This window comes from Neopsephotus bourkii, unplaced genomic scaffold, assembly GCF_033783945.1.
Source record: "Neopsephotus bourkii isolate Nb327-2 ecotype Australia unplaced genomic scaffold, CSIRO-AGI_Nbou_v1 NB_196, whole genome shotgun sequence".
NCBI classification, from domain to species: Eukaryota; Metazoa; Chordata; class Aves; order Psittaciformes; family Psittacidae; genus Neopsephotus; species Neopsephotus bourkii.
The window spans coordinates 17351906-17368452 of NW_026900709.1; the positions used below are offsets into that span (position 1 = coordinate 17351906).

At 43.1% G+C, this 16547-nt stretch overlaps 1 protein-coding gene across 14 annotated transcripts in view; it reads right to left on the reverse strand.

Moving 5' to 3' along the window:
- CAMK2G (calcium/calmodulin dependent protein kinase II gamma) overlaps window positions 1-16547 on the reverse strand; it is a 121537-nt gene that overhangs the window by 22037 nt on the left and 82953 nt on the right. For all 14 annotated transcript variants that reach the window (XM_061344204.1, XM_061344208.1, XM_061344206.1 and 11 more), the window contains exon 13: window positions 8110-8150. In XM_061344204.1, coding sequence (XP_061200188.1) covers window positions 8110-8150 — 41 coding nt within the window. The remainder of the gene's footprint in view (window positions 1-8109; window positions 8151-16547) is intronic.

Genomic DNA, 16547 nt, shown 5'->3' on the forward strand with positions numbered 1-16547 from the left:
CTAAAATCAGATCAGTCTCACAATCCCTTCTGTGACATCTGCATCAAAGCCATCTATGTCATCTTCTCAAAGCGACTAACTAGCTGAGTGAGCAAAAGTCTTTGTTATTCTTGCAACTGAAACTCCACAAAGTGAGATAAACAGAAGTTCTCATTCCCTTCCCTGTCCAACTTAAAAGAGGAGCAGGCTCTACAATGGAACTTAAGGAAGTCTCTTGCTTTAGGTGACATTAAACAGAAGTTGGCAGGTGACAGAAGACAACCTGAAGAATCTCTGTCCCTCCAGCACAGCAGCAATACTAGAAATGGCCACTGTAAATCATTCCAAGCACCTATAGAAAACACAATACACACTACAAGATGCTGTAAGTTGAGTGATTCCAAGCAAGGTCCCATTCCTGGTTCTGGTCATGTAACATGGCTATCTTTTGATGGCAGCTTTTTGTGTACCTATCTTCCCCAGTTTGATACTGACAGTATAGTTATGTTAAAATACTAAGCTTGCTGCAGCTCATATTCCTATAGAGAGTACAGTCATTTCAGTACTTAAGGAAAAAAAAACAACTCAAAAATGTTGAACACAGATCAGTGAGCAGCAGCCTGAACTAGCAGATTTGAGGTCCTATTTCTGTTTCTGCTTTTGCCCTTTTGTGTGATGCTGAGCAAATCATTTCATCTTTACCAGTCCATCTTCTCTCTTGCCCTCTGTCAGCTTGTCTATTTAAATTGTAAGCTAAGAAGCAGGGATTTTCTGCTTAGACATCACTACACTGCTAAGCACACTGGACCCTTCATCTCAGAGTTTCCAGGCATCTCAACAATGCAGTGAAAAATGTGAATGCATCAAAGGTAGGTAGAACGTGCTATAGGATGTCAGCACTTAAAGAGATCTGAATCATAGAATCATAGAATAGTTAGGGTTGGAAAGGACCTTAAGATCATCAAGTTCCAACCCCTCTACCATGCGCAGGGACACCTCACACTAAGCCATGTCACCCAAGGCTCTGTCCAACCTGGCCTTGAACACCGCCAGGGATGGAGCATTCACAACCTCCCTGGGCAACCCATTCCAGTGCCTCACCACCCTCACAGGAAAGAATTTCCTCCTTATATCCAATCCAAACTTCCCCTGTTTAAGTTTGAACCCATTACCCCTTGTCCTATCACTACAGTCCCTAATGAAGAGTCCCTCCCCAGCATCCTTATAAGCCCCCTTTGGATACTGGAAGGCTGCTGCGAGGTCTCCACGCAGCCTTCTCTTCTCCAGGCTGAACAGCCCCAACTTTTTCAGCCTATCTTCATATGAGAGGTGCTCCAGTCCCCTGATCATCGTCGTGGCCCTCCTCTGGACTTGTTCCAACAGTTCCGTGTCCTTTTTATGTTGAGGGCACCAGAACTGCACACAGTACTCCAAGTAAGGTCTCATGAGAGCAGAATAAAGGGGCAGGATCACCTCCTTCGACCTGCTGGTCACGCTCCTTTTGATGCAGCCCAGGGTACGGTTGGCTTTCTGGGCTGTGAGTGCACACTGCTGGCTCATGTTCATTCGCTCATCAGCCAACACCCCCAAGTCCTTCCCTGCAGGGCTGCTCTGAACCTCTCTGAAGCACTCCCCAAGCATCTTGAATAGAACAGTTCAGCATAAAACTGCTGTTCAGGTGAACTTGGGTTCTCCTCATTTAGCTTCACCGTAGCAAACTTGAAACAGCATGGCTTTAAGATTATAATAAGTTCAGATATAGAAATAGGAGCAATAATTCCTGTTGGTCACTGCATGGATGTTACTCAACCCTCTGCAGTTTTCCAGACCCTTGCAGATTTTCTAGGTTGGTTCACCTTGCCTTCTCTAAGGCACACTTTCACAAGCTGCTTTCTCAGCATCCAGCCTTCCCCACATACTCTTTACTGGGCAAAGGGCAACGAAAGCTGATACCCACCAGGCATAAAATGTACACTTATCACAACATTCCTTATGAGCAGCAGAGCAAATGGTGTTTGGTGCCTCTCTGCAGTTACATAAAATGAAAGGCAGGTTTTACAACACAGCCTCGTCACACAAAAAAATCTGGATTTTTACTCTTTCAGCTGAGCTCTCCTTTCAGCTATGCTATGCAGCTTTTACTGGGAAAGAAAATAATGTGCATGCAGCAAAGAGACAAAGTAGAAGATCAACAGATTTTGCAGAGCATTGCAAGTGAATGCTGTTAGAATCTCCTGCATCCCATAGCATTCTCCACAAATTGCTATTTACATAGTGTTACACTGGGCCTGAAGAGCATTATTGATATCATTTTGTATCCCCCATTCACAAATTAAGGTGCTCCCAAGGAAATAAAAAAAGAAGAAACTGACAAAGAGCTTAGAGAAGAACTGATTTTAAAATACTTGTGATTACATACTTCACTAAAAATAGCACTTTGTGCATTAACAACTTCTGATTGTAAAGATGGATGTGACAGGCCTTCCTAGAACTGGAAACTCATGCATCCTCACCATCAGTAGGAAATTAAATTCCCTTTGGGAAAAAAAGGGAATACCGCTGTTGGAAGTGCTGCCCAGGGACAAAACAAATAACAGTAGGTCTGTAATGCTAACTACATGGAGCCCAGACCCTGATAAGGTCAGAGGAAGGACATTCAGCATGAAGCGTCCTTCATCTTCATACAGGTGCCTGCCGCGGCTCATTCCCTAAGCCCTCCCTCACCCTGCAGTGGATGGCAAGTCCAGATTACAGGCAGAAAGGGGAGGAAGAAAGCAAGTAGATTTGACATGAAACTATCAGAAGTGAATTTTAAAGTGGTAGCTGCACAATGTTGCTTATAAGTTTAGAATCTCAAAGGAAATACCTGGGACCTACAGTGCTGGTAACAGGATATGTGGTATGTTACATGGCTCTGCAATACATCACCCAGTATCTTCTAGCCTCACTTTCTGGATTTGAAAGCAGAAAAGCATGTTCCTTGGAGATAAAACCTGGGCCTTCCCTGTTGGTACTCGACCAGCTTGGATCCAAATTCTGACTGAAGAAAGTAAGTGCAGCACTACCAAAGGTTTGGTGAGCAGGGCCAATTTAAGATTCAAGGCAGTTTAAATCATTCATTATTTAAGATAATGGAAAAGTTCTCAAGTGCCAAGCTGATGAAATATCTACCAATTAGCAGAATTAGTACTTGAAATAGAAGCTGCAGTGCAAAATGAAAACTAGGAACGCTTCAAATAGATTTTGGAAAGGAATTTGCTAGAGAAGAGGGTCATGTACATGGAAATTTATCAAAATAACCCCAGTGTTGGCACACCTGTATTGGAATTAAAAAATGTTTCCTTCACGCTCTTCCCTCCTGATTTAAGCTCCCACCACTCTACTTCCAAAATGGTCTGATGCAAATGAAATGCATGCATGCCTCACTCAAACTTGCCTAATACTGTGTAATAGAAATTCCTACTGTATTTGTCAAATAATGCAGGGTGCTAGCATACACAGCTCTGAATACTAGCCAAAAGAACGGGAAAGTTATAACGAAAACAAACCAGGGGTCTCCATATCTGCAAGGAGCATGAGAAACAGCCTAACCACAGGGCATGTGGTCAGCAGCAGACCACAGTTAAAAATACAGCATGCAATGTTTGTTCTAAACCTGCATCTGATGTAAAATTATTTATATGGGAAGTGGTAGTGAAAAGGATACCACAAAGCTGAAAATATGTTTTGTGTTCAAGCCATGGTACCAGCGCTCCACATTATTGCAGTGGGCAGAAAATCATAGTTTGCTACAAGTAATGCAAAACCAGATGCTCTTAACCAATCACTAGCACAAGATGTCTGTCAGAACCATCTAGGGTAAGAAAATCAGTGGGGCTAAAATTACAAGTTTCCTGCATAAGGAGCAATGCATGAAGGGCAGGCTAGTGAGGCCACTTACCAGACAGTGACCAGAACAGAGACTGCAGCACACCAGCCAAGTGTGCCAGTACTGCACTGATAAGCAAATGCAAGTGGTAAAAGCCTACACTTCCACAGGATGACTAATGGGAGGCAGCACCATACTGGTAGACAGTAGATAGCCACAGAAATCATACAGTGGAGGTGTTAAGGATGTACTACAACTACACAGACTGCTACCTACTCTCTATCTTGTCCAAACTTAACACTGAGGGGAAGCAATCTGTACTTTTAAAAATCTGCATTACTGACTAAGAGTTACTCAAAACACCAACTTTAAGAAGAAATTTTTAAGTTCTAAGTTTTAAAGCTTATAGAAATTATAGAACAGTTAGGGTTGGAAAGGGCCTTAAGATCATCTACTTCCAAACCCCCTGCCATGGGCAGGGACACCTCACACTAAACCATGTCACCCAAGACTTGGTCCAAACTGGCCTTGAAGACTGCCAGGGATGGTGCATTCACAGTTTCCTTGGGCACTTGACTTAGTTGAACTTTATGTGGTTGGCATTGGCCTACCTCTCAAGCATGTCCAGGTCCCTCTGGATGGCATTCCTTCCCTCCAGCGTATCAACTGAACTACATAATTTAGTGTCATTGGCAAACTTGCTGAGGGCACACTCAATCTCATTGTCCATGTTGCTGACAAAGATGTGGAACAAGATCAGTCCAAATCCCTGAGGGACACCACTTGTTACTGATCTCTAGCCAGACACTGAGCCATTGACCACAACTCTTTGTGTGAGGCCATCCAGCCAGTTCTTTATGCACTGAGTGGCCCATCCATCACATTGATGTCTCTCCAATTTAGAGACAAGGATGTCATGTGGGACAGTGTCAAACACATTGCACAAGTCCAGGCAGACGACGTACACTGCTTTGCCCCCATCCCTCAGTTCCACAGCCCCATCATAGAAGGCCACCAAATTGGTCAGGCAGTATTTCCCCTTAGTGAAGCCATGGTGGCTGTCACCAAGCACCTTGTTGTTTTTCATGTGCCTTAGCATGCTTTCCAGAAGAATCTGCTCGAAGATTTCACCAGGCACAGGGGTGAGACTGACTGGTCTGTAATTCGCTGGGTCATCCATTTTCCCCTTCTTGAAACTGGGGGTTGTATTTCCCTTTTTCCAGTCATTGGGAACTCCACCTGACTGCCACGATTTTTCAAATATGATGGACAGTGGCTTAGCAACTTCATTTGCCAGCTCCTTCAGGACACATGGATGGATTCCATCAGGTCCCAGGTCCCATAGACTTGTGCACATTCAGGTTCTTAAGATGATCTTGAACCATATCCTCTCCTACAGTGGGCCTAAGGTCTTCATTCTCACAGTCCCTGCATCTGCCTTCCATCTGCAGTGTGGTCAGAGTATTTGCCAGTGAAGACAGAGGCAAAGAAGTCATTGAGAACCTCAGCCTTCTCCAAACCCAGGGTAGCCAGCTCTCCTGATAGCTTCTGGAGAGGGGCCACATTATCCCTAGTCTATCTTTCGTTTGCTACATACCTACAGAATCCCTTCCTGTTGTCTTTCACATCTCTTGCCAGATTTAATTCTAACTGAGCCTTAGTTTTCCTGACCTGGTCCCTAGCTTCCTGGTCAACCTCCCTGTATTCTCCCCAGGCTGCCTGTCCTTGCTTTCACCTTTTATAAGCCTCTTTTTTCCCCCTCCAACTTTCCTCATCAGCTCCTTATCCATCCATGGAGGCCTCCTGGCCCTCCTGCCACATTTCCTCCTAGTTGGGATGCAACACTCCTGAGCTTGTAGCAGGTGATCCTTGAATATCAACCAACAGTCTTGGGTCCCCCTGCCCTCTAGGGCTTTATCCTATAGAACCTTACTAAGCAGGCTCCTGAAGAGGTCAAGTTTGCTCTCTTGAAGTCTAGGGCAGTGAGCTTGCTGCACGCTCTTCTTGCTGTCCTGAGGATCTCAAACTTGACCATCTCGTGATTGCTACAACCAAGCCTGCCCTGGAGCGTCACATTTCCAACGAGCCCTTCCCTGTTGGTGAGCATGAGGTCAAGCATGGCACCTCTCCTTGTCTGCTCCTCTGTCACTTGCAAGAGGAAGTTGTCTTCCACACAATCAAGGAACCCCCTGGATTGCTTGTGCTGGGCTGTACTGTCCCTCCAACAGATATCAGGGTGGTTGAAGTTCCCCATGAGAACAAGGGCCTGTAAGCGTGAGGCTGCTCCTATCTATCTATAGAGAGCTTCATCCATGGAGTCCTCCTGATCAGGCAGTCTGTAACAGACTCACGTTAAAAGCATGGAGTGCCCCTCCTGGAGAGAACTCAGGTTCATAAAGCAGAGCAAGGCAGTTGCATGCTGACTCTTGACTGCGGGTCTCCAGTGTCATGCAGAAGTAGAGAAGAGGTTCCCAGAGGACAGCCCCATTCACCATGTACAGAGAATTCTATGCTCTCTAATCTTCCTTTCGCTTTATCACAAGTACTCAATTATACGTATCAGGAACAACATATACTGTGAAGGGTTGAAGACTACTTCAAACTGGCTAGAAAAGCAAATCCAGCTTTACCCTTTTCACAGAGGTAGACACTCTGTTCTCAATGAATCAAACGCCGCAAGCTTTCTGTGGAGCTGGAAGTCTCTAACATACAGGTCTCCTTGTAACTCATCTCTCCATTTCTGGAATATTGTGACCCAAGTTGGGAAAGCTCCTTGAGAGCCTGTTGGAAATCAAGAATCCTGAGAAGAAAGGCATTTTTTTTCTAGACAGCTGACAAAAACTATGTGGACGGATGCGTTATCTGCTGCTTTTCTAGTTGCTTCTCCTCTGTCATGTTGGGATTTTGAAGCACGTAGATGCCGCTTCTGAGTTCACAGCATTGGGGATCATCCAGTCTTATTTCACGGGATTTTACTCTGATGTTTCCCATATCAACAGATGTGACAACCCAAACGCACTTGCTTTATTAGTGTGCATGTTTTCAATGCATGTCTGTATAAGAGGTGGGCATGTGCAAGGGCACAAGGTTCACTCTTGCAGGCACATTTCAAAGGTAAGCATCCTAAGGCAAGAACAGCAGTTCCATGTGGCATTTTGGTCAAAACAATCCAAAGACTTGGGTGCCATTAGGGCAGAACACAGTAGAACTGCAAGAACACAAGTTTTACTAGAGCAGTCCCCAAAATAAACATAACTCCTTTGAAAATACCTCTTTTTCCAGAAGCCTGCTTGTATTGTGAGCCCTCTGGAAACACAGCCTCATTAAAATGGTAAAGGGCTAAGAGAGCAGGAGAGAACAAGCATGTTGGTCCTGCAGTATGCGTATCAACCCTGCAGTCATGGGATAATGAAGACTTGCACACCACAAAACCAGAAGATGAAATATTTCGCCTAACAGCTGTGGGGGAATGTTTGGACTTCAAATGAAAATGCAAGCAAATAAACCAAACCCTAGTTTGCCATGTGGAGGACAGTTATCCTTTGGAACAGTTAGGGGAAGACAGTGCTCTAGCCCAATAATGTCTCAACTCCAGTACCAGACGGTAAAGGACTACTGCCTGGAACCACATACAGCCTTGGGAATGGCCTATTTGACCTCCAGAACTTAAGGATAATCATGCACACAAAGAGTGAAACTGAAGTGGGGAAACAGGAGATTGCCTGGCCCTCAGGGATGTGGACTGAACAACACAAGACTCAGTTTCCATTCTGTCCAAGCATGAACAGCTTCCCCATGCCTCTTCCCAGCTCAGTCTTCAGCATCTGTCCAAGGGGGATGACAAAGACATTTCCATGGGGTCTGCTGGGTATCATCAGTTACTGACAATTGCTCTGTGAAGTTTTGATATCCAGAAACATTCTGCACTGAACAAACCAGACTAGTCAGAGGCATGTGTTACACTTAAACAAGTCTTGGTCTTTCTAATCCACAGCACTGACCAGTTCTCCATACTTCAGAGAAAGGGCAAAAAGAAAACTTGCTGGTATGATAGTGCACTTAATGAATTGTGTGATGTATAAGGTGCATGTAAGGAACATTAAGATCCCACCCCACACTTCATAAGGATACATTGAACATAACAACTGCAGCCACAAAACAGGGCTGTGGTTTCACCCTAGGAGGGGATAGGAACCTCAGAAAGCAGCTGCCTTCTGTTCAGATGGTGGGAGAGACAGTGAAACGGGAAAGCAAGAACTTACCTTCACTCCATCTGACTTCTTGTTGAGCAGGCTTTTGGCAGCTGTAGGGAGAAGCAGAAGTAGGTCAGAGTTTGTTTTCAAGAATGTTCTCCTCCCCAGCTCCCTGAAAACTGCACAAGACTTCAGGACAACCATACTGCTAATTCTGATCTAACAGCAAGAGACCTAGAGAACAGGCTGTCACCCATCAAATCCATCCTGATAGCAGAGACACCCATGCTACCTATCGTTCACCTATTTAGGCAAAAGTGTTCTCAGTTTCACCATCTCAAGACCACCAAGACTGAAATGAGACTTTACAGCTCCTCTATTTCAATCCTCCACTCACACACTGTGACCCATCCAGAAGTGCCAGCAGTTACAGGGGGAAAGCTAAAGCAGTCTGCCAGATCTAAGGGCTTTACCTTCAAGTTCAGCCATTCACATAACAGACTTTGCAAATAAAGGGGGCACTGATAATGCAGAGGCCTCCTAATTACTGCTATTCACAGTTAGTTACTCTGGGGGAACATCTGGATAGCTGAAAGGAAGAGCCTGGAAAAGGGCAAAAAGCAGAATCTGGTAACAGCTAAAAAAAAAGAGAAAATGAGAAAAGAGACAGGAACTAGGCTGAATTCTCCACTGGAAGATAAAGATGCTCTGTTCTGCTCAACTTAAACAACTGGCACTAGCAATGAAAGTGAGAGCATGATAAGTACAGACAGGGAGCCCACAATAAATGCCTGTCAGAAGGCACACTCGGGACTGACAAAGGACGTGCTCCATCTATTACAGGTGAGTGGTATGTTGACCACAACTGTCAAGAGTAAGACCCCATCTACAACCTCAACAGATGTAAAACATGGCTTGCCTACTCATGAAGAGTATCTTCAGTTGTTTCAACTTCTGTAAACAGCATTCTAGAGACCTACTGGACCGACACACTGACATGCCTCTCCTAAGTAGCTGCCGGTCCAGGTACTTGACCTGGATTTTAGCTCCAGCAAAGATAAGGCCTTGAGAAAAGGCAAATCCTAAGACAGTGCTCACCATGACTGTTTAAATACTTCAACTCCCAAAGACATGCCTGAGTTGATCAGCACAAAGCGCTGAGTCTCCCTCTAGAAGCAGCAATATTAGGCAAAAATGGTCTTGCAATATCCAAGCAACTACTCAAGTTGTATGTCAAAAGCATTTTCCTTCCTGCATTCCCTACCACATGACTCCACAGATATGGATTAAGTGGACAATATTACCTGAGCTGGTGCAAATGATGACACTGTCTCCTCACAATAAAGTGACACCCATACAAGTTTATTACAATCTCTGAATTGGTCTTCCTAATTCTATTCCCTAATGAAAGTATCAAGTTAGACCAGGATTTTGTCTTCATTCCCGCTTTCAGAAACCGCCCAAGAACACTGGGAAAACCTCATGCAGAGGTTTCTGAGTGTTACCTGTCAAAACACAATGCTACAATGTGCACATGGGAAGGTAGGCAGACAAAGTGATTGAAGCAACTCATTTGCCCTGCAACAGTTTCTTTGCTGTGTGTACACATATGAACAGCGTTGAAAGACTGAATCTAACAAGTAAGTTCTTTCCACCTTCAAGGCATGAAGAATACCAGCTTGATTCTACATGCAAGTGAGAAAAACAAGGTGATTATGGAATCAAAAGGGGTCCAGCATTTATACCACACACATATCAAGGCATCTCACACAACAACTATAGAAAACAAGAAACTGTTATGGCCTTAAACACTTCAGAAGGAGTAAAGGATTCTGCAACTTCACAAGTATCACAAATGGGACATCCTTGAAGGGGGGTGGGGGGAATCAGAGAAGAAAACAGCACCACCATATGTTCTGAGAATGACCCAGACACAAACTGGGAAGCAACACTTTTCACACTTTCTGTAGTTTCCCCAGAAACTGATATTTGTCTTTGTGGACAGAAGACAGCTAAAATTATGTTCTATGAAGCTAAAACAAATTCAGCTGAGAGTCCCACTGCATGGCCCAGCACTACCTAATGCTAAACCAGTGCTCCCCAGAAGAGCCTGCCTGTCTAGCCCCCTTCCCTGTTTGTACCTCTGCACTGCATACAATCTTTTCCCATAGGCCTGCCAACATCCCAGTGCTGCAGAAGGGAACTATGTCTGGGTTGTATTTAGTTCATACATCATACTGTGGTTTGTAAGGACAACTGGACAGTGCATGAAATACATTCACATGCAAAGTTGACTGCAGACACCTCAAACAAAAGGAAGGCATGTGTACATGTTATAAGACAAATCAAAGGGATGCAATTGGAATTTCTGCAGCAAGGCTTCCTGTAACACCAATCACTTCAGAAGACAGACAGCACCGCCCAACATGCAGCTACGAAAAGAAGGGAAGGGAAAAAATCCAAGGACACATGGAGGCAGATTCTTAACTGTTCAGGAAGTGGTCTTGTACCCATGCTCTGCAGTTTCCCAGGCATGAGATGCTACTATTTATTTTCACCATCCTTGGCAGTTCCTCTACACCTTAAAAGGGTAAAATTCCCTCTTCTCAGTGGAATTAAGAGCTCCTCTATAAAGAAGCAATAGAAAGGCACATGCTGCTAAGCTGGTAACTTAAAAGCACAGTTCTGTTCCTGCTTCAACAAGACACCCTCCAGTTAATCCAGAAGAGAAAGGCAAAAAAAGTCCTCCCCTGCACACACTCCACATGTCCCTCCCTCTTCCCACATTTGTCAGTTTTGGCCACCATAGGAAACATCCTGCATTCTGGACCATGCTCCTGGCAGAAACACAAATCCCTAATACTGAACTTATCAGCAATAAACACTAGTCGCTCTGGATGTACCAGATCAAAGCAGGGGAGGGGGACAGTGGAGGACAGAATTTCCAAGAGGGACTGAAATATCCATTCCAAACACAGCCATGGAAAGTGCCTTCCCCCTGCCAGCTCCACTCCTCCTCTTCCAGAGAGGGTAGTCTGCGCTGGGTTCACCCTGTCTGCAGCTGTCAAATCCCAGTTACATTTCTCATCTCAGTTAAGCTTCCAAAGAGTATTTTTTTGGGATGTAGGGATAACACTGATGATGCTTTTATTAAGCTTGACTGACTTATGATACTAGGCCAGCAGACAAGCCGAGTTCTGGCTTCTAAACACAAGACTTACACCACAAAGACTTCTAAGACTTTGCTGAGACTTGATTATTAAACTGAAAATCATACCATAACAACAGAACTCCTGAGAACACAGAGTTGCAGCTTGTCATCCCCGTTCTCAGTTCAAAGAAAGTCAGATTAAATAATTCTCAAATCAATGTCAGTCTGGGGCTCATCGCAAAACAGCCAACAGTCAATATATAGCCACAAAGAGGCTACCATTACAAACAATGCCCATGACTGCAGTGTAACAAGAACATCTATTTCTAAAGGACAAGACAGAGCAAAGACTGGTGGTTAACACTCTGCCACGGTGGCTATTTAGGCACAAGTCATCCTAGCAGCAGCCATTTAAACACAGCAGAGTGATTTCACAGAACAGAGGGGAATAGCTGTTCTCTTGTATTCTCTATCCTGACTTTGGTTTGTCACAGCAGTCCCCTTTCTCTTAGATTCCCCAGTGACTTGCTGTGGGAACTTGCTGCAATAGTAATTGCACAGGAAAACTATGCACTGAGAGACGAACACAAACACAACCCATTTGCATGGGTTAACTGTCTGGCAGAATTTACAACATGGACTCTTACTGAAAAGCTGATTTAAAATCTTTTGTTAATCCTGCTTTGCTACTAGCTCCCTCTGCCACCTCAGGCACTGGCACAGGTTGCCCAGAGAAGCTGTAGCTGACCCATCCCTGGCAGCATTCAAGGCTGGGTTGGATGGGGTTTTAAGCAACCTGCTCTACTGGAAGGTATCCCTGGATCTTCAAGATGCCTTCCAACCCAAACCATTGTATGATGCTATGAAAAGTAGTGAGTCACTTCTAAAGACTCTTCTTAAAACAAGCAGAGAAAGAAGAGTCAAACCAGGTGGAAAGGCAGGTAAAAACCCCAGCCCATTAGGCAGTACAAGCCTTTGTGTGATTTGGACCCACAGGATCTCTTATAGCAGATGCTTTTTTCCTATCCAATTCACCTCATAAGGCACAGCCATTGCCCAGCACTGTGCACATATGTCCAATGCTTTGGGGAAAATTTGAGCTAGTTCTTGAAGATAGTTCAAGATAGTTGAGATAGTTCTTGAAGATGCACACCATCTCACAGACATGTCCCAGTGGTTTCAGAGAAATATTAAAATAGGAAACATTCATTAAAACCAAAACCTGAAGTACCACAACCCAGTGGCGTCCTCTTGGCATGAGCCACACAGCTGCCAGTTCTCCCACTAGTGAATAATGGAGAAACTGTGTGAGACAGGTGATTTCCTGCTGCTTTTTTCACCTCTGCCAAGTGTGCATATGAAACATGTACACACACAAACAAGAACAGAACCTTAAAGAGTTGAAACAGTCTGAATACCCATCCTAAACTTTTGAGCCTGAATGCCACTGTCTGTCCCAAATTCAAGAGTTGACAAAAATATGAGAGCACCACTTCTGCAGTTACAAAAACTAAATTTCCTGACAAACCAAGATATGAAGGTGTGAAGGGCAAACACCATAAGAAAAGGCATTCACAGAGTTCTTCCGAACTTTGGGGAGAAGAAGTTAAAAGTAAATAGAAGTACTATGAAAACTTAAATACATTTTTGATGACAAATAAGACTGCCAAGTCATTGTGATAAACATTTAAATGCAGCAACGAAATCCATGTGATTCTGGGAAGCTGTAAAATAGCAGTTTAGTTACTGAAGTGCATTACTTCAGCAGGTCCACACTGCAGTAGTTGACCATCATTTGCTGAAACTCCTTAACATTTCTTAAGCAACTTGGTAGATACAGAAATCACTTAAACTTAATTTTTATTAAATGTGACCTCATCTTCTGCTTGGGAAATGTGGTTCCCAGTGATCTCATTTATTCAAAGCTCTCTGGAAACAGCTTGATAAATGTTTTCCTCCAGATTTTTATCCTTTGAATTCACACCAGGAGGCTGGTGTTGACATTAGCCAAATGACACAAATTTCTGGTCCTGAATGGATAGCTGTGTAACTAACACAACACAGCAGAAACTTCAAATATATTACTCACACAATTTCAAGTTTACTTTGGTTAAAGGAAAGGAACCAAATTCCAACCTGAGCATAAATATACATATACACACACACACAAACCAGCAAAAAAATCAGATTCACAATCACTTCTAGGAGGCAGGTGTAACAGGACAACGAAATATTTCATATCGCTTCAGTATTTGTATTGTTTCCTTTTTCTTGCTCTTTAGTCAGCTCAAAAACCATCTCTGTACAGGTTACACCAAATACGCACAGGCATATAAGCCCTTCATTACTGAGAAAGCACTCTGCTTCCTAGATCTGCCTCCAGCCTCTCTCAACCTCACCTACCTAGTTAAAATCCCAAACCTGCGTATCAAAGAGTTAGTAAGGATATAGAGACAAACATAATGAATTCTATCTATTGCCACAAGCTGTCATAATAGCTCCCTCACAAAACTGACTTGAGCATACAGTGACAATTCCCAAGAAGAAAGGTCAGCATCAGTTAAAGATAGAGATTCAGGCATAAGGCTTAATTACTTGCAATGTCTGCCCTAGGATCTTTTTGGAACATAGGGTAAGACAGGACTTGTGCTGAAACACTTGAGAGAAGGGAATTTCATAGAGTGTGAAAGCTTGTTGAGCAACTCCTCTCCAAATGAACAGTTGAAATCAGGTTAGGAAAATGGTGCTAAGAATTTCATGTAGTTCATATGCAAGTCTTGCATAAAAAATTAACTTTTGGAGAGAAGTCACTTCTCAGCACTTTGTGAATATGGTTGTTTCTAATATGAAAACCATTTTTGTCCATCCTTTCACTCAGTTTATAGCATGCTTGCATTCAGAGTTTTATCGACATAAATGAGATCAGGCACTCTTAAATACTGCAGCTATTAGGAATCGCTGAGAACCTTGCCAGCTTTCTCCTAGTAATAAATTCACATTTACTTCTCAGAAGGTGATTTAGGAGTTTCTCGCATATGATCTAATCAACTGATTTACCAGACTGTACTTCTGTATTCAGTAAGCGAATGCAGCTCAGATCGGTTTCCTTGGATTATCTGAACATCACAAACCACAAGTGAGCACCCAAATCATTCCCTGCACACCTTGGTGTGACTATTAAAGATCCCACAGTGAAGTTTAGATTGCAATATTCTCTCTTGCACCAGAATGTGGGCAGAAGCTACAAAACCCTTATTATAAATACATCTCAATTTCCTGACTTATAGTGGAAGGAGTGCGACTGTATCTGGTTTTAACAAATAGCTTACAGCTGACCTGAGATGAAATCTTTCATAAAGAACCACAAACAGCCAATATTTAATTGTTGAATATACCACAACTGGGGAAGGGAGACAGATCACGTCCCTTTATCTCTAGGAGCTGACCAGAGGCAAAAGGCACGTAAGGAAGCAACATATTACTGCAGAAGAACAGATTATTTTTTTTTGCTTCATAAAACATGAGATTTTTTGATGGGACAAATAATAAAAGAAGCGCTGCTACAGACTCCTTAGGCATACCATTCGTCACAATTTAAAACCACGCTGTCAAATGAAGGAACTCCACATTACAAAATGTGTAACAGAGGAGACAGTAATGACAACAGGATTAAAGTCTTCTTCTCGTATTTCCTGCAGATAGTACTATTGTGCCTAATTAATTGATACCAGGGTCACATGAGCCTTCATTTCCTCTTAATTCAAAACAACTGTGTAGAAGCTTTCAGAATATCTTATCCCCAGACAGGAATAAGCTTCTGTCTTCATACATCTAGTTCCCTGTCTGCTGGAAATGGGGCTTTTAGAGGCCCACAAACCTGTGCCACCCAATTAGAGAAAATAAAATCCCCTTAAGGTCTTCAGGGAAAGAAACAAGCTACTATTTCAGAACTGTTCTAGAGCAGTTAGATGACCTGTCACTAAAGGGAAAAGTGTGAACTGTACCCAAAGTTCCCATGTGGACTTCCTAACTTTTTACTTTCAGCTAATGTGCACTTATTCTTCAGTTCCAGGAGATTTATGTATTTGAGCTGCAACCATTCAGAAAATCTAAGTAAATTAAAAAATAGTAGCAATAAAAAGAAGTCAAGCTCATCTTCCACGCAGCCCTGCGAAGAAAGCAAGAGAAGCTGATCTCCCTGCTTTCAAAGCACATCGAAGTATTAGAAATTGCTGCTATCCACAGGGGCTGTAAATACTTTGCAGCTGAATTCACAATATTTCTTTCTGGACAGTTTTTTTGGAGCATATCATTACCTGGTATCTCATTACCTCACAGCTTACATTCAAGGCAGAAACTGGTGACACTGAGAACCCTGCACTCTTTATGGGCCACCTAGGATTTCCTTTTCTTCAGCTGCTAACTGAAGCAGATCCAGCAGCTTCAGCCCTTGAGACAGAGAGGAATAAGCAGAGCAAGCCTTTTCCTCGTTGACACTAGCTCAGGGAATAAGTGGATGTATAGGTCACACACCATTAAGGAGAACCCTTCTCTCAGGCATTTCATGTACTCAAAATCTGGGCCACAGGAGATTTTCTTATCCAAGCACTTCTGCAGCTTCATTAGAAGCGACAACATTTGCAGACTAAAAAAGGAATCTAAAACTGCTGTTTAAAAAAAATAAAAACCCTGAGTATTTCAGAATCATCAATTAAGGGAAATAAAAACCTGCTGTGTGGACAGATCAAAAGTGGTTCACACAAGCCCAAGACAATGTAGCACTTTGTACAGTCCAGCAGAAGCCCTGTTGTTGTGCCATATCTCCTCAGTTACTTCAGAATCATTCTCAGAAAGCAAGACACAGTCTTTTTAAGTCCTGTAACAGCACAATTCTGGGACAGGTGAATGGAGAAAATTATTCTGCCCCTTTGAAAATGCTGCCTTGATACCATAAAAGAATGCATGTATGAATGCACTCTTGGAATGCTGGGATGATCATTTCACAGGGGTTTTCATTTCAATTAGAAGTTTATTGTAACATCACTCAGAATGTAAGTATTGGTATTCACCATTAGTAAATGGCCAGATGAAATTAATACACTTCCATTTCATTCATCATCACTTATAATCCATACAGCAGTCTTTCACTTGAAAGTAGCTGCAGTCAGGTGCAATAAAAATCTGACTCATGCATTCAATTATTGCCCTTTTTAAAACAGGAGAAAATTACAAAGAGGGCAAAGAAAGCAAACAACCCCATAAACCAAAAGCACTTGCAAATAGAGTTTTTCCACCCAAATGGAAATGAACACAGATAACTGTATCACCTAGATGTGCTGAACCAACACAATCATCT